The sequence below is a fragment of the Coturnix japonica genome, chromosome 12 (genome assembly GCF_001577835.2).
Source record: "Coturnix japonica isolate 7356 chromosome 12, Coturnix japonica 2.1, whole genome shotgun sequence".
NCBI classification, from domain to species: Eukaryota; Metazoa; Chordata; class Aves; order Galliformes; family Phasianidae; genus Coturnix; species Coturnix japonica.
In genome coordinates this window covers 6,268,672-6,296,385 of record NC_029527.1, presented here as the reverse complement: position 1 = coordinate 6,296,385, position 27,714 = coordinate 6,268,672, and the positions used below count along the sequence as shown (strand labels likewise).

Genomic DNA, 27,714 nt, shown 5'->3' with positions numbered 1-27,714 from the left:
AGTTTTGTAAGTCTTTTCTAAGTCTCAGTGGATTACGCTTTAGGTTTCAAATAGTTCTTGTCAAACTTATCAGCGCTTATTACCAGTTATCCCAATGATACTATTGCAATAACTTAACCTTGCACCTTATTACCAATCAAAACAACTCAAGCAAGTAATCCACGTGTTCTAATGTGGAAAACTGTTTGCATCTGCTTTCTTTCACAGTCAAGCCTTCACTTCTGTGTATTAGCTTGAGGTTTACTACTGTCAAGAAGTTTCTTAGGTGTACTTTGTTTTGCATCCCTGCAAATCTGAAAGACAACATTAATAGGGTCAAGACCTGTAATTTAACTCAGGTAGTTTAGAAATATTTTATTGTTCGGATGAGGACAAAAAAACAACAACAAAAAACCCACCAAGACATTCCGCTTTTAAAGAGGGGAAAAGTTTAACCTATAGTTTGTCATAAAGCTTACTTGCGTGAATATCACCAAAGGACATCAGCTGAAAGCTGAGTCATGTACACAGAGGGCATAAACACAGCATAAGTGTATGTACACAAAGTATAAATGGAAGCCCTTGCTCTGAATACTTTGCTGTCTAAAATTACTATGTACAAACCAGAGGAAAGGAAATTCTGCTATCCCGTTTTACAGGTGGGAGGCTGAGGTATAAAAGATATTGAATTCCTCGAAGTTGTAAGTAGAGAGCATGGGTAAAACAGGAAATGAATCTGTGTTTCCTGAGTCTCTGAGCTCGGAGAATCACAGACTGATCTTCTGTTCAGAACACGGTGCAGAAGGTGCTCATGAGTTTTGTTTTTTAATGGCCAGCATTCATCACAATGAACCTAAGGCATTTCACACAGAGGGAAAGCAAGATTAAAAATGTAGAGAGGTGGGTGGAATTAGGATCCTTCTTCTGCAGGGTTCTTTCACTTCTAAGGACTTTGTATGGAATGAGTCTGGGATCTTTCTGGTGCTGTTTCTGTGGAATGCAGAGGAAATTCTTCAGAACAGCAGAGCAGTGCTATTTGTCCTGAGGTTAAATGCTCTGTGCCATTCGTGAACTTTGGAATCATAGAATGGAAGCATAGAAGCATTAAGGTAGGAAAAGACCTCTAAGATCATCCAGTCCAACCATCCACCTGGCACCAATGGCACAATCCAAAGCCCAAGGAGGTTGTGATAGAGGTGGTGTGTGACAGTGAGTTTTAGCAGATAACCCATTTTGTGTCAAGAAGTATGTTAATTACTATGCTAGCATAGTGGTTATGAACTATCCACTTACTGCATGGGCAGAATGTGCCACCTTTGCTTTGGCTATCTTTCAAAAGTACTTAATGTTAAATGCATAGGAAAAAGCATCTCTTAAACTATTTTACTTCTACAAGTGTATTACAAAGTGTGATATCCATAGGCTGTAACTTTTATTAGTGGAAAATGACTGCAGTCAGACTGGAGTTTCAATACTGATCCAAACATTAAATCTCTATTTAAAATTTGTATTTGGATTCCTTTTTTGGTCGTTAAAAATCTGACGGGATTCAATAGCACGTAAGGCCCAAAGAGTTTGCCAGTGCAGATATACTTAAAACACATGCATTTCCTTGATTTTTTTCCAGCAGTAAAACTCAGCAATACTTAATGCTTTTCAGCTCCAAATACTGAGCACGTAGGAATATTTGAATGTGTTCTGTCTTTTATTCATGAGGTTATATTGTGTATTCTAATTCCTGGTGTTGGCCACCATTTAGCAGATCTTTTCCTGCCCAAGTGGCTGCAGGAGGGAGAGCCCTCCTTGGCTTGGGAGGAGGGTCAGTGCTGTTGGGTGCTGCTGCTTCCAAGTGTCTTCAGGTGGACAAGAAATGTTTGTATAGTTTTGTGTATGTTTCTGACGTCTCAAGTGAAGGTTTTTTTGGCTGCAGATACTGTGGCTGTGCTCCATATTGACTAACCAGCAGTGTATGAATTCCCTGGCAGCTGAAGCTTTAAATCTGCAGCCACCAAATGTCTGCTTGTGTCTCAAGTTCAGCCATGTGGATCATCAGCACACAGCAAGCACCGGACCCTCTAATCCGCCCTGCTGATTGTGTTACTGCTTAAGCTGTGGGAGGAATTTTTGTCGCTGTTGAACAGGACTAGACAGAGGCGTCAAGAAGAAATTTATTTGCTAGAAGCACATAGTTCAGTAGTAAGAATCTGCATTTGCATGTTTGGCTCAGGGAAGTGGGAGCAATTTATAGCTGAGAAGGGACCAAAGCTCTTACCTTTAACACCCTCAGAAGGAAGGGCGGCATAGCTGAGGCATGTTCCTGGCTCCACAGGAAGCCAGCTTATTCAGCTTGTCCATTTGCTTTGTCAAAGGAAGAAAGGGAGGAATACTTGATTGCCTTCTTGGGAAAGGGGAAGGTTTATAGGGACGGATAATTAATTTTACTACCTTCCCTTATGTAGAAGAACTTTTACTTCTGAGCAAAAATAATTTTAGTAATTGTGTTTGCTGCTGAAAACACAGTAAAAATAGAATGATCATTGTTTCTCCATTCATATTTAAAGAAGGAAAGACTCTGATACAGTCATTATGCACTTTCTGATCTGAAAATGCAGTAATCTCCCTTCACTTTTGATAAGGAGAGTCTCTTACACAGCTGAGAGCAGAATAAAAGTGGCACTACTTGGTATGTTCTTATTTTTGTTTCCTTCTTTGTACAGAACTTAATGCCAAAGGACTGGTTGTGTTGCTATGGAGCAGATCCCCACCTAGTTTTTCATTTTCAGAGCCTTTTAAAGTTGCACGTCTCACAGGGACGGTGACTTTGGGAAGGTACGCTTGTATCATTTCAAATAAAACTGTTTTTCACTCCATCTCCTGCAAAACCAAATTTTGTGTGAGGCATTAAGAACTCTGTTGGGGGAATGGTGAAAGATTCTTTAGAGCTGGAACGTGGAGGATTTTGGCAAGCGAAGTAGCGATGGTTCCTGGAATTGAATCACTCACTAACCCTGAGCTTTAAAATCCATGGATGAGTACAACTGTATTTTGCTAAATACCCAAGAAAAGGTTTTTGTTTGTTTGTTTTAATGTTCAAAATAATTGCATTACTTCAAAGGAGGGATTAAGGTGGAACAATCCCAAATCTTGTCTATTTTGAAAGCTTCACAAGTTCGGTGGTACTCTGATCAGTACAGTGAAGTTATTGCAAAATTGCCTTGCTCTGTATCCTCCAGAATCAGATCTTTGACTTATTTATGTCTTGGTCATACAAAACTCACTTTTTTTCCTCAGTATACAAAATACATAATTTTGTTACAGTTATGAGCTCCTGTGAATATATGGTACTTTCCTTAGTGCTGCCTGTATATTTCATCTACGGAAGTAAGAATTAAAGTTAAGTTTCTAAGAATATGTATTTAATACTTTGCAACTGCAAAGGTCTCAATGTTTTTCAGTGAGTTTCTCTCAGATACAGGAAAAGGACTGAGACTAGAGGAGGATGCTGTGTAGACTCACAGAACAGAGCTGACATGCTGTGTCAAATTTGTTGCATTCCAGCCTTTGTGCAACGTTCTGCTTTTAAAGTTTCCTTCTCTGCAGCTGTTCTTTTCATATCAAACAGATTAACTCAATCCTGTGCTACAAATGAAGTATTTCCAATTTGCTCACTCAAATGTGCAGTAAATTAAAGTTGTGATTATTTTATTTTATTTTTTTGAGGTAGAACATTTCTACCTTTGAGCTCAGCAAAGATGGAATTACAAGAAAACTTGTCTTCTTTACTCTGAAATCAAAAGACATGCAATAGTAATTTGTTGAATGACACAGTTGTTGTCTACTCTTAGCAAGTGTTTGTCTGCATAGCAGTAGCTGTATGTTACACCTTCATCCATGCAGAGTACGTGGACAAGCATTCTAACAAATTTGACTTACAAATTTGGTGCACTAAGTGAGATGGAGATCACACTGTTATGTGATGCATGTAAGAGTCGTGTGAGAGAGCCCCAGTGAGAGAAAACAGAGGTGATGGAAAAGGTGTAACATGGCCTTCCATTTCAAGATTGAGTTATTAAATGGCCAGTATTATATGGAAAAAAACAAAAAAAAAACAACAAAAAAAACCAGCACAAAATTATTCATCCATTGTCATTATGTAAGTTACACTGAAAGGAGAAACCAGGATCTCTTTGGCTCTTCTACTTGATAGTTAATTAATATAAACATGGCCATGTACCTTTTCCCTGTTCCTTAAGGCAAGCTGGTAAGCATAAAGTGTAAGCTACCCTTCCACACTGCCTTTTTTAAGAACAGTGATGAAGATGGCCAGGGTTGAGGCCTAATAGAAAGATAGTTCTACTGTATTTTTATCTTTCTGTGTGTCCATTGGTTGTGTGGTTCTATTTTATTTTATCTTTAGGTAGGATGCACTGTAACCAGTAATTCTCTATTCAGTTCCACCAGAAAGTCCTACTGACCCCGTGAAGCTGACTGTCATACAAACATATCGCATGTTTTAGGGACCATGTCATCCTCTGATAGGATTGAAGCCAACAGCTGCTAATGGTGGAGGGAACCTGAGGAAACCATCTCAAGCTGAAATGGCAAAAGAATATGTTCAAACAAAATGAAGTTACCTTTTGGAAGGTCGACCATAAAACCATGGTTAATGCCGCGATTTTGTAAAAAGAAAGATATTTAAGTGAAAAGTGAAATGACTGATGGAGAAAACAGGCGGTTAAAGCTAAATGTGGCTGCAGGAGGTAATTATGTCACTGACTTCAGCAGAATTAATTGTACATGCTCAAACTGGGGATGAATGTGGCTCAAAACGCTGAAATTGGGGGTTTCCTCAAGGAATGCTGTGATTCTGTACTGACTTCCCACTCAAAAACATGTTTTTTCATCTTTCCATTTCCCACATTTTTCTTTTGGATTTTCCTACAGCTCTGGAAGTTATCACGTTGATCTTTCTTTTTTTTTCTTACTACCAGTAATTTTCCTGAGATATTCACTTCATTTTTGTATGATCTCACTGCCGAAATGGCTGATGGACCACAGAGATAACTTTTTTTCTGAAGGCTGAATGTTATAAATTTAGCCACTCTGAACAACTTTTAAACTATAGCTGTTAATTTCTTACTTATCTGCTTAGCGTAATCTTTACATCATCATTGTCAGTGAAGGTGTAACCTTGGGAAGGGAGGTGAAAGCATCAATGTATCAAATAGTGCTTTGCCATTTGGGGTGTCTGAACTACTCCTGTGTTCATTGCTGGGATGGATGTTTGCTTTTAGACATTTCTTTGTGCTCCTGAATGAGTCGGGTTTTTTCTTCTTTTTTCCTTCCCAAATTGTTGTTTATAATGGAGTAAAAACAATGTTCTGCTTTTCATACCTCAGTGGATTCAGGATGCAGTTGCACTGTGGTCAGTGGAGTGTACGGTTGGTGGTTGTATAGCAAAAATGAGGGTGAGTTTTGTATTCTGCTGGAGTGATCTGAATCACAGGTGTTAATTCATCTTCATTGATGGCTGTGGAAATAGAAAATAGCCTAATTTGTTGGAAAACATCGAGAAAGCTTCAAAATGAAAATAGCAGATGTACAATCTACAACCTGGAGTTTAGAGTCTACTAAGCAGTGAGTATGGTAAGCGTTGATTATTCTTCTGATGTTAGAGTTCAGAAACAATTGTCCCTTCACTTTGCCTCGGGGAAGCGTGAAATGAGGACCATGTGTGCATTGATTAGCAACATTCGAGAGATGAATCACGATTGCTGTTTTGGTCTGGTGCACAAGGCTCTGCTTGAGGGGTCGTGATTTCCTACCTTTCCCAGATCTCTGTAATTACTGCGAGCATGGATCTCCTTTCCTTGTACTGATGTTGTAGTGGTGGCCTGAGGACGCCTATTCACACACATAATTGCCTTTCTTGAATGAAGGGATGTTTGCTCAAAAAAATTGAACGTGTAGGTATACTTAAGTATTGTTTGTAAGGGCAGTTGTCAGAGGGCGATTCTGAGATCACCTACTGCATCTCTGTCAGGAACTGTCAAATATGAATGCAAAAAAGTAGTACTTTCAGCTTGTCAGAGGATGTGAAGCACTGTATGTTTCAAATTAAAAGGAAGAGGAAGAAGTTCAACGACAGAAAATCTGATTATTTTCTTTTCATTCCGTTGTATTTAACTTCCATTGTATCTGCTGCCTGGCAGTAGTTAAATGTAGCTTTTCTCTGACACAAACAGTTCCCGCTGTTAACATTTTCTTTAGTTTTTCTTTCTGGAAATGGAGTTCTATGTCTGTTCCTCTCCAGACCAGTAATTAGTAGAAAGTGTAGGTGTAGGTGCATTTCATTAATGAGAAGGTACCGTGTATGTAGGTAAAGTATCAGAAAATTGCAAAAACAAACAAAAGTGGAGATTGCCTTTGCATAATAGTCTTTGTCTCTCGTGAATAGTCACACTGTTTCACGTCGAAGCACGGAGTCTTGAAGTGAAATGCCCGCACATGCCTTATCAGCCCAGTCAGTCAGTGAGTCATTCTTCAGGAGATGAGGTGTATTAATGTTATGCAGAGCTGTGCTAATTGAAGATATCATAGGATCTTAACCTTCACTGTTGATGTAGGTTGAGCAACAGTTCCAACATTAATCTCTGTGACTTGAGGTATGCGTTCTGTGATGGAAATTCTTTCGGACTTCCTTGCCTAATAGAGAAGAGGGATTTGGATTTTGCTTCTCATGTTTTCCACAGAATTCCATGTTTTGATCTCATGTGCTGTGAGACTGAATGTTTCTATAGAGAACAGCCCCCCACCTCCATTTTTTGGCAATCAAGATTATTTGTAACTTAATCTGTGTGCATTTCAACTTGGATTATCTGTTTAAGGATTGGTGCTCTGTACTTAGAAGATGTTTTGGCTATTTTCTTTACTATGTGTGCCTCCTCAGTCCCTGTGTGTAGAAGTATGTGGAACAAAGGGATTTTTTGGACAAATGCTCAGAATGAGCTAAAAACTGTGTGTAAATTCAGCAAATGTTAGTGGTTAATTAACTAAGAGTGTGGGGCCCTAGGGCTGTAACATCAGTATTTATAGTTTTAAAGTAAGGTGCTCTAAACAAATTGTCTTAGTAATAAGCCATTTAAATAGCATGCCAACTTTATGGCTTAAACAGGAGGGAGTGCTTCCTGGAGGAACCTTTGGCTCCCAGCAGGAAGGACTTGGAGGATAACTAGCAAAGTATGGTTCTCGTGTTCTAACTTAAAACTTGTGTGACAATTACCTAGTCCAACATCTAAAGGTGCTTCTCACTCTTTCCCAAATTTCTACAGCCTTTCTGCACTTTTTACTTTTGAATGTGATAATAAAAGAACAAATGAATGAAAATAATGGTGCTGATTTTCAGTGGGGGTTTGGTGGTTATTTCTCATCCTCAGAGCTTCAGCATTGTGACCTTAAGAGTTAAGCAGAACTGAATGTCTGCCTTTGCTCACTGATATGAAGTTAGTGAATTTCTTTTTTTTTTGTCTTTTTTTTTTTTTTCCCATGTTTGATCATCAAACACATGTGGTGTCTTTGTTTTGCTGGAGTTGGTTAAATGGGATTTCTGTAGCTTAAGAGGAACAGGAAATGTTTCAAAAGAGAAAAGATATTAGTCGAAAAGTTAAGACTTGGGGGGGAAAAAGATGGACACCTTCCTGTTTCAGGAAGCATTTTTGTATAACAGCTTGTTTAATGCCAGACTAAATCAAAGCTAAACAAATGCAAAGCTACCTGAGAAGAAAGTGAGATTGCAAGAATGACTTCCAAGGGTACTATTAAGATCTGCTTTGCTTTTGTTCTTTATATGCTATTTTATATATATATATTTTAAGGTGTCTTCAGTCATACTTTGTTCTTCATTCTGATCACTTGCCCCTGAGATGCAGCACATGTTTATGCAATTCTGATGGCTTCTGCTTACAGTTGGAGTCCTCCTATGGTTATTCTTCTCTTCACATTGTAGAAATAACCCCAAATTTAAATACAATTCCATGAAAAGGGTAGTGGTTTGTTTCTTGTTTGTTTTTTAAAATAATGGATATTTGCATTTCAAGAAATGATTTCCCCCAGGTAACTCAGTGTTATAGTTTGGAATGCTGGGCCTTCCAAACTATGGGCACACTGGGGGGCAGTGGGGTGGTTCTGATGGCACCTTAGTTCTGTGATGTTGAGCAAGATGTGGTGTGTTTTGGTAATGTTTCAGGAAATATTATAAAGTATTTGATCAAAACAATTTCTGATATGGAAGATATCTGATATTTCTGCAGTACGCATGCCTACTGGAAACGTGAGAGATGTGTAGGTTGCTCCAAAAGCCATACCTCCTATTTATTTCTACAGAAACTATAGCAGATACAAAGAGCACAATAACACAATTATTTGATAGAGAAAATTACCAGCTACAGAATGCTATTTTTCAACATAGTCCCTTAGTAATGTTGTGCTGGGAATGTTGGTGGCAGGAATATGCAACCTGTTCTGTCACTGTTTGTGTTCAGATTGTCTGACTGATGGTTGCCTAAACAGAAGGAAAGAAATAATGAGTTCTGTCTGTTATTGTCCAAAATGCTACTTACAAAGAAGGAATGTTCAAAATAGCTTTCGTTGTTGTTGTTGTTGCTTAATTCACATTATTTTCTTGATATTTCTCTACAGGGCCTGTCATCTGTCACCAAGAGCAATGGGCTTCTCAATATCACCTTTAAATATGACAGTAAGTAGAAAATTTGTACTTTATTTACAAAAATCAAGTATGCAGTCTCAGTGTGTAGCCCCTTCTCTCTTAAAAATGGCTCTAAGAGTAACATAAGCTCTTTAGTTTTGAAACAACTTTCAAGTCTACGTTTGTTTCTTCTCAGAGGGTTTTCCTTCCTCTGTTTCACTGATTAGAGTAAGTTGGTCAAATCATTTGTAATAGTTTCACTGTCAGATCGTTTACCCAGAGCGTTGGTCAGAGAATTATAAAGACTGTTTTCATTCTGTTGAATAATGCAGTCATTAAAAGCCTTACACGGAAATTTGTGAGTGGCCATCGTCAGTATAAGCTCAATGTACAGATAAAGAGAAGGTCCCAGTTTACAGTAGCAGTGTTTGTGTTAATGCCAGTGCAAGTTCCATCCATCCATTCCTCTCCCTCACTTTTATTTTGGTCTACTCAAATAATTCATTCTCATCATCCATACATTCCTCAATTTAATACTAACTTCTGAATCTGGAATCTTTCACTGTGAATTCATTTTTTTAATCTAATCTTAAAGAAATGAGCAAAATTTAAGCACATCAGATTGTTCAAGAGATAACTACATACAAGTTACCATTTGTTATCTGCACAAAGAACAACAGTAAGAAATATCAGTTGGAGCAGAGATCCCTGCAGTTATTTCACACAATGGAGTCTGTTGAAGTCCCAGTATCTGTCACATTTTTTTCCATTAATTCTGGCACCAGGAACTGTAATTAACCAATGGCAAGTGTTAATTCAGAGCTCTGCTGGCACTGCACACTTCCTGAATGAAGGCGTTATTTGAGTTACGCAAAGAGGTCCCTGATATCAAGGCTAAAATGTTCATATAATGTGGAAATACATTCTACAATTGACTAAGCCAGCATAAAGCAGATTGCGGCTTGCTAGCTGTGATTTAAAGGCTCTTAGTTTGCCACGCAGCAACTCTAAGGAGCTCAGTTTTACGTTCTTCTATTAGTTGGTTCGTTTATTTATTCAGGTGAAAAACAAATGTTTGTATGTTTTAGTGTTTCAACTGTATTAAAGTAAAATAAGTGATTTCCTGAAAAAGCTTTTCCCATGTTGTTTTCTTCCTAAATCTGTTGTTGTTTGGAAATGTAAATCAGTGACTTGCAGCCAAACCTCAGACATTTGTGCTATAATGCATTCTGGCGAATTATCATTTGACCAGAGATTTTAGTAACCAGGATCCAAAATGCTGTACTTGCTATTAATTAGTTCCAGACCCAGCAAAAGCTGTTACTTCAAAGTTTCCATTGAAAGAGATGCTCTGTTCTCTGAAGAGGAAGTTCATGCTGTCGTTCCATTCACTCATAGCAACAGAATTCTACAAACAGCAGAGTAAATACCAATTGCCTGGCTTGTGGAAAGAGCAATGTTGTACGAGCTGTTCTGTTTTTAATTGTGGGGCAGTTACGTACAAGACCACTTACCATCATTGTTTGGAGCAGAAGAGTCATTTTCTAAAACTACTTTTTACTTAGCTATTTTCTCCCTTGTTTAGGGAGCACACATCTGAATTAAATTCCAGTTTCTTGTATTGGTTTATTATAGCACTTGATTTTTTTATTTATTTCTTTTTTACAAGATGCATGTGCAAATGTAAACCATATGTGTTATATCTGGATTTTCAGGTTAGTACGGAATGGGTGGCAGAGAAGTAGCCAACATCAAGCAGTATCTGTGGTTCTTCTTGGGCACCAGTTCTAAAACTTGACATGGTCATTGTTGACCGGTGCCTGGCCACTCAGCAGCGTCCTCTTGCTCTGTGCTGTGTGTGTGCACAAATTAAATGACAGTCCTTACATTTATAGTAATTATTGAAAATAAATGCTCTTTAGGGATTTCCAAAATATGCCATTTTTATATCCCATGATACAGGCTGCTCTGGCATTATGAAATTGCTTCTTTGGCATCCAGCAAATGAGGCTTTGGCAGCTGGTCGAAGTGGTTGTGCTCAGTGACCTCTGGAGTTTTGAACTGTTTTTCATTGTTCTAAGACAAAAGCTTCATGTTGATTTACTGTGCGGTATTTATTTATTTTACAAAATAAATAGTGTGCATGACTTTGCTCAGTGTTGAAGAAATGTTAGAGAATTAACTTCTTTATTCACATGGAAAAACGTGGGCCATGCTGGAAACTGAATAATCTTCAAAATTGTACTCTAATGAGGCACAAGAGTCACGTTGAATTAGGTTGCCCAGAGATGATCTGGAAACTCTGACCCTGGAGACATTCAAGGCCAGGCTGGACCAAGCTCTGAGCAGCCTGATCGAGCTGTGAATGTCCCTGTTCATTGCAGGGGAGTGGACTAGATGAACTTCAGAGGTCCCTTCCAACTCTAAGGATTCTGTGAACTCGTATGTTTCTCTTAGAGCACTATTTCTCTGTGTTTTCAGACTGCACTCCTTACCTGAATTCAGTGGGAAAGCATGTGATTGGAGATGTGCAGAATATAACAATCAGTCAGTATGCATGTTATGAACAAGTTGCAGTCACAATACTTTGGACAGCAAATGCCATTGGTAAGTAGTAAAGTGAACTAATTCATCATGTCTTTGGTATAATGAATTCTTGCTGATCGGTATCAATCAAAATAACTAAATTATGCTCAGAAGCATTGAAGAAGACTCTGTTCTCTGTTGTCTGACCAGAGGTTAATCCTCTGGGAATCGTGAAGGCAGAACTGCTTTGGAAACATCTTGGGTGATGCAGAGACTGGACACCTTCATGGCCTTCATGTAAGCACAGACAGTGCTTTCATTCCATGGAGAGTTAGGAACACATTGGGCATGGCCCTTCCTTTACACAAGATTAATAAGATTATAAAACATATAAGAAATACATCTATTGGATGGCTTTTTATTTCTTTTTTTTGACAAGTGTAGTATAAAATCAAGTTAATCTGTGTTGATTCTTGTGGCATTTACCTTACAAAAATAGCGTCTGTGCCTCAGATAAATGGGTTCTGCCGTATGTAATGCTATTTAATGTATGGAATTAGATGGAATAATGGTAATTAGTCTTGAAGGACTGTGCAGTGACTTTGACACCTGAGCCACAAAACTGTCACAGCATAACACTGATACTGTGCTGTGACACTTCTATCACCATGACTCAGTTCAGCCATTTCATTAAGTAACGCCATGATGAGAACACTGCAAAGAAATGCAAAGGCTGTGCTGAGAATTGGTTGTTAGAGGAGTTTGAAAACAATGGGTGTAGTTCTGGCATTACTTAGAGATAACTGGATGTGTGAACTGACTGGAATAGATTCCATTCCTTCTAAGTCAAGCTTTCTGTTAAGCTACGCTATGCTAGAAACAAAATAGATTGCAATAACTGCTCTCCCTTTAAAGTGATGGTTGAAAATTTGTATGAATATGTTATGAAGATGTATTCCTGTAATTTGCTAGCAAACTGTTACATTGTATTGCAAATCATGGAAGTACAAAGTTACTATAAAGTGTATTGCTGGTGAAGGAACTGATTATTTATATTGCAGTGATAATTTGGAAGCCTCAGCTGTAATGGGAGGCCCTCTGCCATAAGTATTACACTGGTGTGGTAATTACAGCCTATGCCAGAGACTGAATTCTAAACAGGCAAGATAATGTGGGAAGAACTGACGTCATAACAAGTATTAAAACACAAACATATTTCACGTGAGGGTTAGGATTTAGATGTAAAGAGAAATGGAACTATCTTCATATCATCACGTAAAATATCATTGAATGCACTTTGAAATCTTAGTCTGTTTTAAATCCTCTGCTGTTTGCAGGGATTGAATACCTGAGAGGATTCCGAGTAATACTTGAAGAGTTGAAATCAGAGGGAAGGCAATGTCAGCAGATGGTTTTAAGAGACCCAAAGCAGCTCAGCCCAAGTTTTAAAAGAACAGTAAGTTCTTTTGTTCAAGAAATGCTTCACTGTTGCTTGTATGTGTTATCTTGACACATTTATATGCTGTTTCTAAATTTGTATGTATGTTTAGATAGATATGTAATTAATGTGATGCTTACTAGGATGGAGTTTGCTTCTCAGCACTGTTGTTCTCTAATGACCACTTGTTGACCTGGAGATAGATCTGCTCCCCTTCTTTAGGAGCTTTCCTGAGGCCTGAAACTGTCACAAAATTGTTTGGGGTGACTGTGGGGTACAGGTTACACCTGTTACACCTGTAGCAAGTCCTCATCCCAACTCTGTGTGAAGTTCCCTTAATGTTGCAGTGGAGGGAGAGAGAAAAGTTTTTTAATGTATTCACTAATACTCACATTTGCAGATCTTTGGGCTTATTCTGAAGGGAAATGTCTTTAACTAAATTTTTTTCAATCTTGTGTTTTTGTGTAGGGAATGGAATCTAATCCCTTTGCAAATCTGAAGTTTGAAACAGATTACTTTGTAAAGATTGTGCCTTTTCCTTCCATTAAAAATGAAAGTAATTATCACCCATTCTTTTTCCGAACTCGACGTAAGTATTGCATACAATGCAGTATTGCATGCCATTTCTTTCCCCTCCTTTTGTTTTGTTTTCAGAAATGGCTTTTCTGATGTGAAAGAATAGCTTTTAATGTAAAACATGATAATGTCAGAGGAGTCTGGGTTAAGATAGTTACTGACATAGGCTTTGAAAGAAGATCTGGGTTTTAAGGAGAAAGAAATTGAATTCCAGTGATTAATCTGTAGAGTATAACTCATGTTAACCACCAACTAGAGGGAGGGTCTCAGAAAGGCCAATAACTGCCTGAGATCTGCTTGCAGCAGGAATACAGTCTTTGTTCTCAGGAACATTTGACTCATGAAAGAGGTTCATTCCTTTTCTTCCCTTCTCTGGACACTGAACAAACTCAAATTGTCTTTGCTTTTGAGATCAGTTTCAAAAATGGGTAAATGGGTATGCAGAGGGGTAGGTACAGATGAAGGCATATGAAACAAGGTAGCAACCAATCAAGTTGACTTTCTCAGTATTACTTAGCAATTAGCAATTCTTATTGCAGCCTACTGAGAAGAAACTTGAATAAACTCATCAATGCCTAAATAGAATTAAATAGACTCTAACTGTGAGCACCAATTTGGGTAAAATGTTGATATTTGTCCCACTAAAGATTACTATTTTCCATTTACTAACCCTGTGTATCTCATTTAAAGATGAGAAAGGACTTGAATCATAACACAGAAGCTGGGTTTGCAAAATCTATTCACTCTGGACATATGACAGACTGGAAAAGAAATGGGAGTACTGACTTAAAAATGCTGAAATAACTCCTTCATTTGCATTTTATTTTTGTGCTCGCATAGCATGTGGATGCTCTGTCATTAATACCTTTTACCTTGTACTTTCAGCATGTGAATTATTGCTACAGCCAGAAAATCTCATCTGCAAACCTTGTAAGTAAAACATAACATTTTCTGTTTACTTATAAAAAGTTACTGCCCTTGAAGAGTCACTTGCCAGTTTATGAATGTTTTCTCTGACAGACTGGAAGCCACGGAATCTGAATGTTACCCAGCAGGGTTTTAATATGCATGTGTCTTTTGATCATGCTCCCCACAACTTTGGATTTAGATATTACTTTCTTCATTACAAACTGAAGCATGAAGGGCCGTTCAAGCAAAAGACCTGCAAGCAGGTACGTCACTGTGTTTTGCAACTCTCAAAAGCAGAAAAATCATTCAAAAGGTTTTATGGAAACTTATTACAGAATGCGATCACTTTGAAAATCTTAAACTATTTGGTGCTATTTGTGTAAGTATCTGTTGTGTTATGATAGCACCCATCAATCAAAACAACAGTTGAGTGCTCGGTGCTTCTGAATACTGTAAGCAAATGAGAAGAGGCTGTTACCTCTTGTTATACAACTAATCAGTACTTCAAACTGCATCTTATGACATTTGTTAAATGTTCCTTCCAATTAAGTGATTTTTTAATCTCCACACCAAATTTTACCACTGGACAGATTGCCTATTTGAGATGGTATCACCAGGTACTGCTCATTTCACTCTGAGTGTAGAGTTAGGTTCTCTTTGATTTTCTAGAGCTGTGTATATGTCTTCCTATGGGTGCTGCAATTTGCTGTATTGTTTTCCTTACCTTTGGTTATTATTCAATGGCAAATTTGATCTCAGTTTCAAAGATCTCAGACCTTTGAAAACTGCTTTGTTGTTGTTTTTTTTAAATGGATAATTAATCATATTCTAGCTTTGCAAGCAGAGGATTGTAGTCCTTGCATATTTGAGTAGAGACTTAGTTGAGCTGGTTTAAGATATTCTAATACAGAAGAAATCAATCTAAATCAATATGAATGTATTTTACATTATATTTTAAAAGTATGAGTATGTAATTAAGAGTATTTTCTGTTTTTTTTTTTTTTTGTTTGTTTTTTTGTCTTTTTTTTTAATGTAGGATCAAAACACGGATACTACAAGTTGTATTCTTCAGAATGTTACTCCAGGGGATTATATAATCGAGGTAATGTTTACAGAGTCATTTCTACTGCAGCAGAATGAATGTATTCATGGAGGAATTAAGTGAAATTAAAGTCAAATTCTTTCGTAACTTCAGTCATCCCTACTGAGGTACCTTGGCCAAATAAAGGTTTTAGATCGTTCTTGACCTTTCCATAGTTTGGCTTCTCTAAGCGCATAGTGCTTTCAGTTGTGCCTTCAAGTGGAATTCTGAGCCTGGGCCATTTTCTACTATGCTTGAAAATTATGTCTCTTTTGATGGATGACAATACATGCACTGTAAAGTTAGTATCAGGACAATAAGCTACGTACTGCCAAAGACAAGTGAGGTCACTGGTTAGTACTTTTTGGTGCTCTTTAACTGTAACTTTTTGAACAGTAAGTTTCTCATCAGGTTGTGGAAGCTGTTATAGTTGTTTCAATACTGCAGAAAATAAAATGAGATTTCCACAGAATAAAATTCAACTTTTACCTTCCAAAGCTGGTCGACGACACCAATACAACAAGAAAAACAATGCACTATGCACTAAAACCAGGTATGAATATTGCTTTTTAAATACCATGCCTTATGAATTTAGATTGTCTTGGAAATAAATGTTGATTTGACATAACTGTTCATTGTAATTAAAACTGCTAATGCAAATGTGGTGTGATGTTTTGACCAAATGAAAAGAGAGCATGCTTATATATAAGCATCTACCTTTCTATATGTTTATATTTAGTGCAGTTTAGATAAAGATATAAGTGGAAGTAGTTGTGGTTTCATCACTTTTGTTATTCATATAGATATGAAAATTCATAATCTGTACCTTAATAGTGAACAAACAGTGCATGCAGTAGTGTGGAAGTAATGTAATAGTGCAGCCTAAACACATTGCCTGGCTATGCACTTCAGCCCTGAAATGAAATTAAGCAGTATGCAAAATCTATTGGTTGAATGCTTGGCCTGTCATTGAGAAATTAAATGAGGATTTCTCAGTATAACTGCAGACCCAAAGCATACCCCTAGGAGAACGCAATAGACACAATGGACTGATGCAAAGTCTTTGTAGGAAGCCGCTATTTGAGCTTTCTGGAATGGAAACAGCTGAAATGATTCTTGTGTAACTCGTTAAAAATATAACTCACTCCCTCACCATGAGGGGGCAGTACGCAGAAAGCACTTGTTACTGACATTAGTTGCTCTAATGCTGCGGTTATCAGGACAGTAAGCATAAAACCTATTTTAAATGGAGCAGAACATCTTGTTTGAATTTACTGTACATTTGCAAATTACCTGATAATGATCTGATGCAACGATTTTACATTCACAGTGTAAAGATTTGATTGATTTCTTTTAATAAGCACACGCCTAATTCTGCTTTGTTTTTCAAAGTACATTCTCCATGGGCTGGACCAATAAGAGCTATTGCCATTACAGTCCCTTTAGTTGTCATTTCGGCATTTGCAACACTTTTCACTGTGATGTGCCGCAAAAAGCAGCAAGGTAAGAGGGCTTTTTCAGTATGGATGATACACATCTGCAACTACAAGGTCCTGGCTAGTAGCTTTATTCTAGCAATATCTTTACCTGAAGAACTTTATTTTTCAGCTCTTCCTCTTTCCTTTCCATGTTTGATGCTGTCTTGAAACTTGTAGGAAATTCTTAGCTCAGTGCACGATGGTGGTTTGTTTCCAGAAGAGGTATTACCTTACAAATCTGAGCTTCAGTGTAGAAAGGAGAGAACTGAAGAACTGATGGAAATTATTTTTTAATTAGGATTTCTGTTTAATTCTCGAAGTATTGCACGACCTGGGTGGAATAAAAACAAAACTGTAAATTGTATTTTAAACGTTGCCTTGTTTCATTCAAAAGTATCTAACTGAAAGAAAGAAAGGAAAGCCATGTGACATGAATGTAATTCTCCACACTGTCTGGAATACTACTTGTGTCTTTTGTTCCATATTTCTTGCTGTCCTGAAAGTTGCCTTTACACATCATCCTAAGCCTTCTCCCTAAAACTTAGTTGCAGATGTTTCTGTAAGTTAGGTTCCATCTCTATTCACTGATTTCTCTCTCCACTGTGTGCAGGGCTGGCAAGCTGTGCTTGTTACGCTGATATGTTAAAAATCAGTTGGCATTTTTTGATAGAATCTAAGGAATCGTGCTGCTTCAGGAATATGGAAAAAGCGATTACGTTCCCCAAGCTCCACATATCTGTGTTATCCATCTGAATTTTGGAAATGAGATACACTGCTAGTGCTATTTGCCATTTGGGTTAAATCCTTTTACCTTCTGGTCTTCTGTGGCTGTTCGTTTGCTCACAACTAGCACAGTTCCAACAAAAAGACAAAGCACTGCGGATACGACTGCGCAGAGAGTTGTTCCAGAGTAGTTATTCCTGATGAATTATTCTAATAAAAAAAGAAATCCCTGGGGCAAAGTTTATATTTTGAAATAGACACGTTTTATTCAAAATGAGTTTAATCAACTGTAGAGCTATATTGAGTTAGTCTGGTGCGAGGCACCCACGTTCGAGTGTAAATGCATCCATCCAAGGAAGGAAACACTCATAGCTATTTTGAATGATGTTAATTTTGTCTTAGTTCAAATGCATGCCAGATCTCAAAACCATTACATACCAGAGAGATGCTGTATGATATTCTGAGAGGACCTTTACTCCTGGAGTTTCGTATTCAAAAGGACTTAGTTTTGCAGGAAGCTCTTTGTGAGAGTATATCTGCAAGGCTTCTTTCACAGTGAGGTGAATCAACTTCATTCTACTTATAAACTAAAACTTTCTTGAGTTTTCTGAATTGTGCAGCAATACAATCCCACATTTCCCTTTCCAGGTATGTTCCACATATGTAACAGCTCAGAAGCCGGTAGATTGAGGGTGTGCAACCTTCTCAGGCAGAAAAGGAATTAGAAAAAATTATTTTCTATTTTCTTTAGTTCAAAGTCTAGAAAGTTCAAAAAACAAAAGAACACCTTAATAATATAAATTCTTTTTCTTTGTTTCCAATTTAGAGAATATATATTCCCATCTAGATGAGGAGAGCTCAGAATCTTCAGCTTACGGTGCAGGTCTCCCTGTGGAAAGACTTCACCCCCGGCCAAAAGTGTTCATCTGCTATTCCAGTAAAGATTGCCAGAAACACATTAATGTTATCCAGTGCTTTGCTTATTTTCTTCAGGACTTCTGTGGCTGTGAGGTAAGCTCAACATTTCTGCTGTTAAGAGAATTACTTTTAAGAGTACTTGCAAAACTCATAATGAGAGAAGTGGGGTATTTCAGTGTCTCCTATGGACAGACATAACTTGTGTTACTTTTCTACATATTACATACGTTTTCTTCAGTTAAGAAAAGAAAGAGATCCTAGCCTGCACAGAATACAGAACTGTGGAAAACAAGACAGTTAATAGTTATTTTTTCTTGAATTTTAATCCTAACACCATGGTTCTAAATGTATGAATTGAAAATGATTTTTCAGCTCTACAGCAAGTCTGACCTCTGGTGGCCAAGCACATGAAAGTGATCAATGCCTCAACCTTCATTCAAATGCGGGAAATGGTTTGGATGACATGTTCTGTAAATAGCAAACTCCTTTTGAGATTAGTACATTTTAGATTAGTATTTAGTACGAATACACCGTATCTCTTTAGAATAACACGGAGTTGGGCTGTTACCACTAGAACTATAGCCTGCAACATATGACATCAGGCATCATTTCAAACAGAATATTTACACAATTTTGGTTTCAAGTGAAACTGGAATGTTGTCTCATAAGGAACAAAATAAGTGGTGTTTGAGACCCCTTTAAAATAACAGGACAGTACTGATATCTTTTCTCACAGATGGAAGATTTTCCTGAAGAACAGAAATAAAAAGAAAAGCCATAGAAAAACTACCTCATCGTGCCTTTATCAGAGCATCTCCCAAGCAGCTGTAAAGTGAATTCTCTCCTCATACATGACTACTTTCTTCCTGTAGATGACTGTGTGGTAGCAGTCTTTACGAGTCTTTCTGTTCAGGGCATCTGTTTATTCTGTCTTCTGACGTGTCAAAGTTTTCTGTTCTGATGTAGATGAGATATCAGGGCAAAAGTAGGTATTTCTCAGTTAAAAAAAAAAACAAAAAAAAAAACAACTTGAGGTTGTGGTGGTTTTTAATTGTGTATTATGTTGTTTTTATTGTTTACTTTAGCAGCTCACTGTTTTCACGGTGAAATATTCAGTCCACAGGCAATGTTTAGCATGGTGAATAATTACTGAAATAGTACCACTGATTCTAGTTCATTCTCTACCAGTGCTGAGTTAATTATTGCTTATTTCTCTTTTAAAGCAGCTTGCATTTGCATCAGGGACAAGGCATAGTTAAGCTCCTAATTCTCAATAGTTGGATAAATATAATACATTATTTAGATTTTGTTAGAAATACGTAATAAAAATACCAAGCGGGATGTGCTTTTCCTTTTCCAGGTGGCTCTAGATTTGTGGGAAGATCTGAAGATTTGTAAAGAAAGTCAGAAAGAATGGCTCATTAAAAAAATAAACGAGTCTCAGTTTATCATCATCGTGTGCTCCAAGGGAATGAAATACTTTGTTGAAAAAAAGAATTGGAAACATAGAGGAGTAACCAAAGATGTGGGGAAAGGAGAACTCTTTCTGTTTGCTGTGTTGACTGTTGCAGAGAAGCTTCGTCAAGCAAAGCAGAATTCAAGTGACCTCTGCAAGTTCATTGCAGTCTACTTTGATTACTCCTGCGAGGGAGACATTCCTGGTATTCTGGATCTAAGTACAAAATACAAACTCATGGACAATCTGCCTCAGCTTTATTCACATTTACATTCCAGAGACCTTAGTGTGCAGGATTCAGAGGTGTTTCCCGTTAACGTTAGTAAAAGGAATTATTTCAGGAGCAAATCTGGTAGGTCTCTTTATGTTGCCATTTGTAATATGCATCAGTTCATTGATCAGGAACCAGACTGGTTTGAGAAACAGTTTATTCCCTTCCTTCCACATCCTTTACATTACTCGGAGCCTGTCATGGAAAAATTTGACTCAGGCTTGGTTTTAAATGACTTAGTGAATAAACAGGCAGCAGATGATGATTTCTACCTGAAAACAGATGTAAATATTATTTCAGCTGGAAATTCAGACTCTCATTGTATAATTCAGCACTTAAATCTTGGAGAAGACACAGAAACTCAGGACATTCAAGGTGGTGGCAGCTCTGTTCTTCGACCATTGTTACACGCTGTTAAAGCTTCAAATCTTAAAGATATGCCTCGAGATTCTGGAATCTATGATTCATCCGTTCCTTCATCTGAACTGTCTTTGCCTTTGATGGAAGGACTACTGACAGATCAAACTGAAACGTCTTCCATCACAGGAAGTGTTTCTTCATCATCAGGTCTAGGTAAGATACAACGGTGTTTTAAAAAATACTTTCAAACATCTTAAAATACTAAAGATACTATGCAAGGAAACATAGAAAGCAGCAGAGGGAGGTAAGTATTACATACAGGTGGTCAAAAAAGATAGGTTCTAAGTAACTTTAGGAAAATTAATCATATGGCGGGGAGGGGATCCTTAGTTAAGTAAGATCTCATAAAGATCATATTAGTAAGCCACTTTTTGTTAATTGACCTAATTACCAGAAAGATTGTATCTTTCTTCCAGAGGCTCCTTGGCAGCTGGCACGTTAAGCTGGCAGCTGTGTGGTTTAATCAGGAGGGCACTGCAGCAAAGCTTAAACAAAGGATATACATCTAAACTGATTTTGCTCCAATACATATCAGAACCTTTAGGGATATGCTCTGTACTGTGGTTAACTCAAGCTTCAGATTTGTGTTAGGCTCATTGGATATAGAGCTGAGAGGAATGAACTAAAGGGTTTCACTGGAGGAATTTAAATGTTCAGGAAACTCTCAAAAAGAGATACAAAGATGTAATTGCCTACAGTTAGATGGAATAAATATTGCTATAGGCCATGTAAAAAGCTGATCTCACCATACCAGTTTGAACACATTGAATTGGCATCACAGCTACATCAGTATGAAATGTTCCAGCAATTGCATTTGTAGGATGAGAACATTTGAGTTCTTCCTTAAGTATCTACAGCAGGAGAATATTGTATTTTGATGCTGATAATCTGTTCTGCTTTCTTGAATGAGTGTTGGCAGTGAGCTAACCTGGTAGAATTTTATCTTACCTAAATGCACTCTTTTCATTATCCAGGTAATTCTTAAGCCATCTTTGGTGCCATAATGTTGTTAGGGAGGAAACAGACAGATATTCATTGATGGATGCAGCAGCTGTAGGCTATATAGTCTGTAGGGGGAAAGAAATAAAAAATAATTGAAAACTTTCTGTGGAAAGAATACAGATATATTGATTTAATTGTATAAGACATAAAATTTGTTTGTTTGTTTCACATTTCATATTATATTTTTAATTTCCTGTCATCTTTTAAGTCAGCTTTTTTTTCCCCCACATATTTGTGGGAAAATTTACAGACAAAATATCCATGAAGGTAGATTAATGCCTCTCTGTGTGAATGCTTTACCAGTGTTCTCCTCCATCACAGCACTCTCAGCTGCCAAGTGGTCTCTGAACGAGACAGTCTTCTCAGTAATTAAATCTCAAGTCACATACGTGCTTGTCTGCATCTTTTGACTACAGACGTTGAATGTTGTAGCAGTACCTGATAGGGATGAATCTTAACTCTGATGCTCCAACAGCCAGGGAAACCAAAATTACTTCTGGTGTTTTCTCATTCATTGTCCCTGTCTAAAAATACCACTGTGCCTCACTCAGACTCTGGTTCAGTGAGGCATTGTGATCCAGGTGGCCTTTGTAAGTTTTCTTTGCACTGTTTCTAAAATGTTGGACAAATACAAAGTCAGTATTTGGAGTAATGAACCACCTTTTTTATTTCTTTAATAGGGGAAGAAGAACCTCCTGTAATCACTTCCACAAAGTTCTTAGTGCCTGGAATATGTAAAGCAGAACTTCACTGCCATATCCATACTGATGAACTGCAGGCAATTGCTCCTTTGTAATACATCAGTACATAGTTATGCATTGCCACTTTATCAGCAGCCTCTGTGCTTCAACCACAATGCTATTGCAGCACTAAATCTACTTGAAGGAACAAATACTCCCTGAAGATGACCTGTTATTCCTAAGTGATTTTTATGGCCAGTAAATCTGATCCTGTTGGGCTTAAAACAGTCTCTCATGATTTGAAAAGATGGAAGAATAGATGAGAAACATTTCAGTGTTATTCCTATTACTAACTTAAATTTCTTGATGTTACACTGTTTATAGATGTCATAATAAAAAGTGACCTTATTTATTAGGCACAATCTTGTAACTGGGCATAAAATTGCTTGGAATATTGAGTTCAGTAAATTTTGTATTCCAGCCTCTAATGTCAAATGCTGACATTTCTGATGCCAGGAGTGTTGTAGTGAATGAGAGCAGGAAGTTTTTAGGAAGGAAGATAAAAAAAACCAAAGGTGAGATCAAGAAATTTTTGTTCAGGAGAAACTATTTTCTAGAAATATTTTGGTTCCTATTTTCATAGTTTCATTGAGCCAACCACTGAACAGAAGCCTGTGAGATATTTCAAAGTTCACAGTACTTATCATTACTTAGTGACTGAGAGACTATGCTATTATTAGTGTTACGTTAACAAACAAACAAAAAAACCCAAAAAATACATCTGGTCGTGTTTGTCTTAAGGGCATGGAATGTGTGAGTCCTTCGTCCTGCAGTGGCCAGGTGGGTTCACCCTTACCCAAATTACTGCTGCTATTTCCAAAGAGGAACTTTTCAGGTAAATTCCAGCTGTGTAACTGACTGCAGTTCTAAGTGCCAGAATGGTAACAGCTAACAGCGAAGGACACCACCTCAGTGTGCCTTTGCTAGTTCTACTCATACAGTCAAACTCTGACTCGTCTCATCCATATTCATTTTCTGCTACCAGGAGGTTACTTTAGGGGAAGTAAAGTGCATTGAGGGAGACCTCTAATACCTCAAATACTCAATCCATTTTGGTAGAGGAGAATTAGACACTGCCAATTGTTACATTATATTACCCATTTTAACATGAGATAGGACCATTAAAGTAGAGGTCTTGGCTGAGTAGCTTTGAAGCTATCATTTTGTTCGTTTTTGCATTGATTTATATATAATCATTTGAAGATCCAAATGGAAAACTCCCAAAATTGCTGTCACAAATTCATTAAGGAGGGTGCTATAAGGGGTAAAATGTAACAATTATTTGAACATACCAGTTGATGGCAGAACTTTGGCATGCTTTGCTGTTTTAATATGGAGTTATAACGTGATGTCATACGTATGTGTCAGATTTGGAGGTTCTTGTCCATTAATGTAACATCCATTAGCTCATCTGTACCTGTTTTCTGAATTTGAAAGAGCACTAACTGAAAAATGTCAAACTCACAGCATCCAAGTAAGCTGGATACAGAGTGCATCATTGAGTTTTACTAGAGAAAGTGGTTGGACTAATAAAATACAGGTTAGAAGGGTTACAGAAGTTGTGTGCTGAAGAGCTGCTGTACATGGAAGTACCAAAGCTACAGTCATAAGAAAGAGGCAATTTCTTAGCAACTGGAAGATGAAGGTAATGCTTCTTTCCTCCAGGTAAATTCCTAGTACTCATAGTATTATTTTGTGCTAGGCTAAATGGAAGATTCTGTGGTTCTGTTAAATTCAGTGTTACTTAAAGGAATTAAGTTTTCATTTTGAGGTCTAAGAAGGCTCAGTTTTGAAAATGGAGAAAAGCAGTTGCTAGTTGTTTTTAATGTTTTTACTTTGATTTCCTCAAAATTTGCTGTATAATCCTGCAAGTCGTAATTGTTTTGTAACTAAAATGTCTGTGTGGAAGTCAATTAAATCCTTTATAGGTGGAGGAAAAACCAGACAATTCCTTCATTCCCTTGTAGCATAAAGCAGAAGCTGTATATTACATGACCTTGGAAGAAAGCAAGCGTACTTAATGGAAAATGTATAGCAGGACAAACCCACACTTTAAAGTACATACACACACACAGACAGAATTGAAGAAAATGATGTGATTCTTGATCTAATTTATGCATATTTTTTTTCAAAGCCACGGTAATTCATAAAATTAGAAAGAATATTACATATATTGACATACTAGAAGGAAACAGTGCTAAGTTTGCAAAAGTTCTCTATTTTTCCTCCAAAGAATTTAACAGCCAAAATCCTTGTAAAAAGTATTTTTAAAACAAATCTGTAAATACATATATTAGAGGTTAGCTTACTACTATTTTCAAGCATTAGTAAACTCTAAATGATGTTAATGGTGAACGGATCCCCTTAATTACTGCTAGATGAAAGTGTGTGGACATCAAGTGTTTTAAAATACATTTTTTTGGGAAGGTGGAAAAAACACTGAAAAGCCAAAGGTTCAAGGAATAGCTGCATGTCCAGCATGTTGGTAAGTATTGTTGCCATGATTGTACCAGCCCATAAACACAACAACTGTTGAAAGCAGAATGCAGCTGATATTTGCAGAAATAAAAATTCATGATACTTTAAGTCTGAATAAAACATTTTTGTTCAGTTGGTTTCATTTGGCTTTTCTTAGTAGTATAGGAAGACCTAGCTCGAGTCCAGTTGTTTTATCCAGTTAAGCAGTTATCCAGTTTATGCAGTTATGCATCCCATGCAAACAGTCAGACCTGAACCACTGTTCACACTCCACATCTAGAAATGGAACTGATATTTTGATGTGTGTTTAATATAGTGAAGCAACTGTAAGAAACTGTACTTGTCTGAAAGTTCTGTATTGCAAAGACTGGGTCTGATTTTTTTAAATAAAACTGCCTTAATATGACTTAATAAAGTTATTTTCTATGTATCCTTGTGGAAGTTCGCCTAGCCTTGCATACTGTGTTTCAACTGCCATCTATGCACACAAACTATGTAGCTATAATGAACTGCATTGGATGCATTTTGTCAATGAAGATGCAATAATTATGCCTTTCTTTCTTTGCTTTCCTTTCTTTTCCTTTTAAAACATCTGAATGAAGTTCAGTGTTCACTCAATGAATCCTCCAATGAGAATGAATATTCTCAAGGATAGTTCTTAAAACCACTCATAATCCTTATGCTGCTCAGGTAAGTGAAGGCTTTTATAACAGGCTCGGTCTGGTGCAATCATACTTAAAGACAAGAAAAGTCTGTAATGAGTCTATGAAACTGTTACGATTGAGGAATTGAATTCCATACATTGTGCTTAATTTGCAAATACATCAGCTGTGTTGGTTTGTATTTTGATTTTATAGGATGCTGTTCAAAATCTTTTCTCTGTGCCTCTGTCTCCCAGTTCTGAATTCTACTCTTATCACTGCATAAATCAAAGACATTCTGAAGTGTCATTAAGTGCATTTACAGTTGCATTTATAATTCAAGAGAGAATTTCAAGTTACTTATCTGACCTGGACTTCTCCCAGGTGTATCACCTAGAAGGATGTTCTGCAGCCTTGTTCTTTGTGTGCTCTGCTTGGAGTCCTATACACAAGGGACTTTGTGTTGAAAGTAAGATGGAAAGGAAGTGCTGCTCTAGTTTTTATGCCTTTGGTTTAAAATATGAGTACCCTCGGAATGTTTTCCCGATGTTTGAGAACTGCTGGCCAAAATTCTTCTAGTTTGAGAGCGTGGAAAGTCATGGATTGATACGGGGATGTGCATATGGGTTATACAGCTCAAAAGAACTTTGAAAAGTAAGCCCTTATTTTTCTTTATCTTACATTTAAATACTGTGGTGATTTAATACTGAAGTGTTTCCCTCCATCCCCCCCTTCCTCCTCCCCCCAAAGAAAAAGAAAAACCAAAGCCCACCAACCCTAGAACTTTGCATTTGAGTTATAGTGATAAAACGTGCATTGCACACAATATGTGTATTCAATCTATAAATGATCAGACCTGAATTACTTCTGAAAGGTCAGAAGTGAAGGGCTGTTCTATAGATCAGTGGAAGGAATTTTTCTCTCATTCTGCAATAAATTATCTTATTTTACTTGCTATCGTTATCTGCTGCTGTTTCCCAGACTCATAAGAACCAGAACAATTGTCAGATTCTATCTTCTACATCAGGATACGGTTTTGCTTTTCATTCCCATTTAATAAAGTCTGATTTACCTGTGAAGTTTCATGGCACTGTGGGTGAGAACTTTGTGTTTCTGGCAGTCCACAGAGATAGCAGGAACTGGCCATATTGCCCTCAAAAATCAAGGAGAAGGCAATGTTCTTTCCTCCTGTCTTTGATAAAACATTAACTAGATGACCAGGGAATGAGATGCTTGCCCACGTCTACCTCAGTGCTGGAGGCACAGTTGTTCCAGATTTGGGTATTTTACTTCAATGCAGACATTTGGGTACACTGAAGTGAAAATGAAGTGCTGAAAAATAATAAATAAATAAATTGTTAGGTGTAATAATTTATATCTAATTATAAATACAAGTGGGAAAAGAATAACATCTGGACAATTTTCTATTAGAAAAAAGCAGTCTTTGAGTCTGTATTCCACTGCAGCTCAATAGTGCCTGGTGAAAGTAATGAATGCTGCGATTTGCTGAATGATTATCACAATATGAGCATCTTTTTCAGTGGCATTTTCTAAGTCCTTTATAACTGCTCTGTCCGCACCCCTTTTTAGCAATGCTGTGTTTCTCAGGTGATTCAGCCGGTTTCAGTGTGGCTGATTATGAAACCAGATACTGACAGTGTGAGTGAGATGCATTAGAGTTGTTTGGTATTTCACAAGATTTTTTTTAAAGTCACAAGAGCACAACTAACTAGACGTGCAAATGGCATAAACGAGTGATATTATCCTCATTTTGCATGAGAAATTGATAGGAACTAGGTAGGAAATAGATCTGCAGAGGTGAGGCTGATGTCAGATGAGGGTAGAACACAGGGATCTGTGTCTTAGTCCTGAGCCATAATGGCGCTTCTTCCAGCAGCCTGTAGGCATTCAGCATGTGGTTAGAGATTGCAGCTTCTGCTATTTTGCAACAACCCACCTGGTAGTACAGTCACCTGGGCACTGTTCCGTGCCCCAGCCAAGTTCTGTGACAGGCGAGCACAGCAGAGATGCAGGAAGAACTGCAGGAGGAGGAGAGAGGTTTGGGGTGGATGTGAGCCATGAATGTTATTTCCTCTGCAGTAGGGGAACTGAAGGGTGCTAGGGCAGCATTGTGACCATACACAGATTTGGCAGGGGCCTATTTCAAGCCCCACTTCCAGAGGAACTTTTGCTTGATGTGAGCCTGGTTTGTAAGCATTGCTCCTTGATCATTTTGGTGAAACGAGTTACATCATACCCATTTCAGAATAATTAGGAGTGAGAATAGCATTAAGCCTGCTTGCCTTTAAATGTCTGATACAGGGAATGTTCCCATAAAAGTTGTTAGTCATCAGCAGAAAGGAAACCGCCTGCT

The 27,714-nt window shown here is 37.5% G+C and overlaps 1 protein-coding gene across 3 annotated transcripts in view; it reads left to right on the top strand.

Annotated features, from left to right (window-relative positions):
• IL17RD (interleukin 17 receptor D) overlaps positions 1-25,129 on the top strand; it is a 50,894-nt gene extending 25,765 nt beyond the window's left edge. For 2 of the 3 annotated variants that reach the window (XM_015874880.2, XM_015874879.2), the window contains exons 2-13: positions 8,677-8,734; positions 11,165-11,290; positions 12,547-12,665; positions 13,116-13,236; positions 14,109-14,153; positions 14,244-14,395; positions 15,169-15,234; positions 15,712-15,766; positions 16,606-16,716; positions 18,241-18,425; positions 19,693-20,632; positions 22,162-25,129. In XM_015874880.2, the coding sequence (XP_015730366.1) occupies positions 8,677-8,734; positions 11,165-11,290; positions 12,547-12,665; positions 13,116-13,236; positions 14,109-14,153; positions 14,244-14,395; positions 15,169-15,234; positions 15,712-15,766; positions 16,606-16,716; positions 18,241-18,425; positions 19,693-20,632; positions 22,162-22,277 (2,094 nt within the window). In that variant the 3' untranslated portion in view covers positions 22,278-25,129. Of the gene's footprint in view, positions 1-4,432; positions 4,740-8,676; positions 8,735-11,164; positions 11,291-12,546; positions 12,666-13,115; positions 13,237-14,108; positions 14,154-14,243; positions 14,396-15,168; positions 15,235-15,711; positions 15,767-16,605; positions 16,717-18,240; positions 18,426-19,692; positions 20,633-22,161 lie in introns of those variants that run through there. The other variant, XM_015874881.2, reaches the window with a different exon arrangement.
• Positions 25,130-27,714: the final 2,585 nt, after the last annotated feature.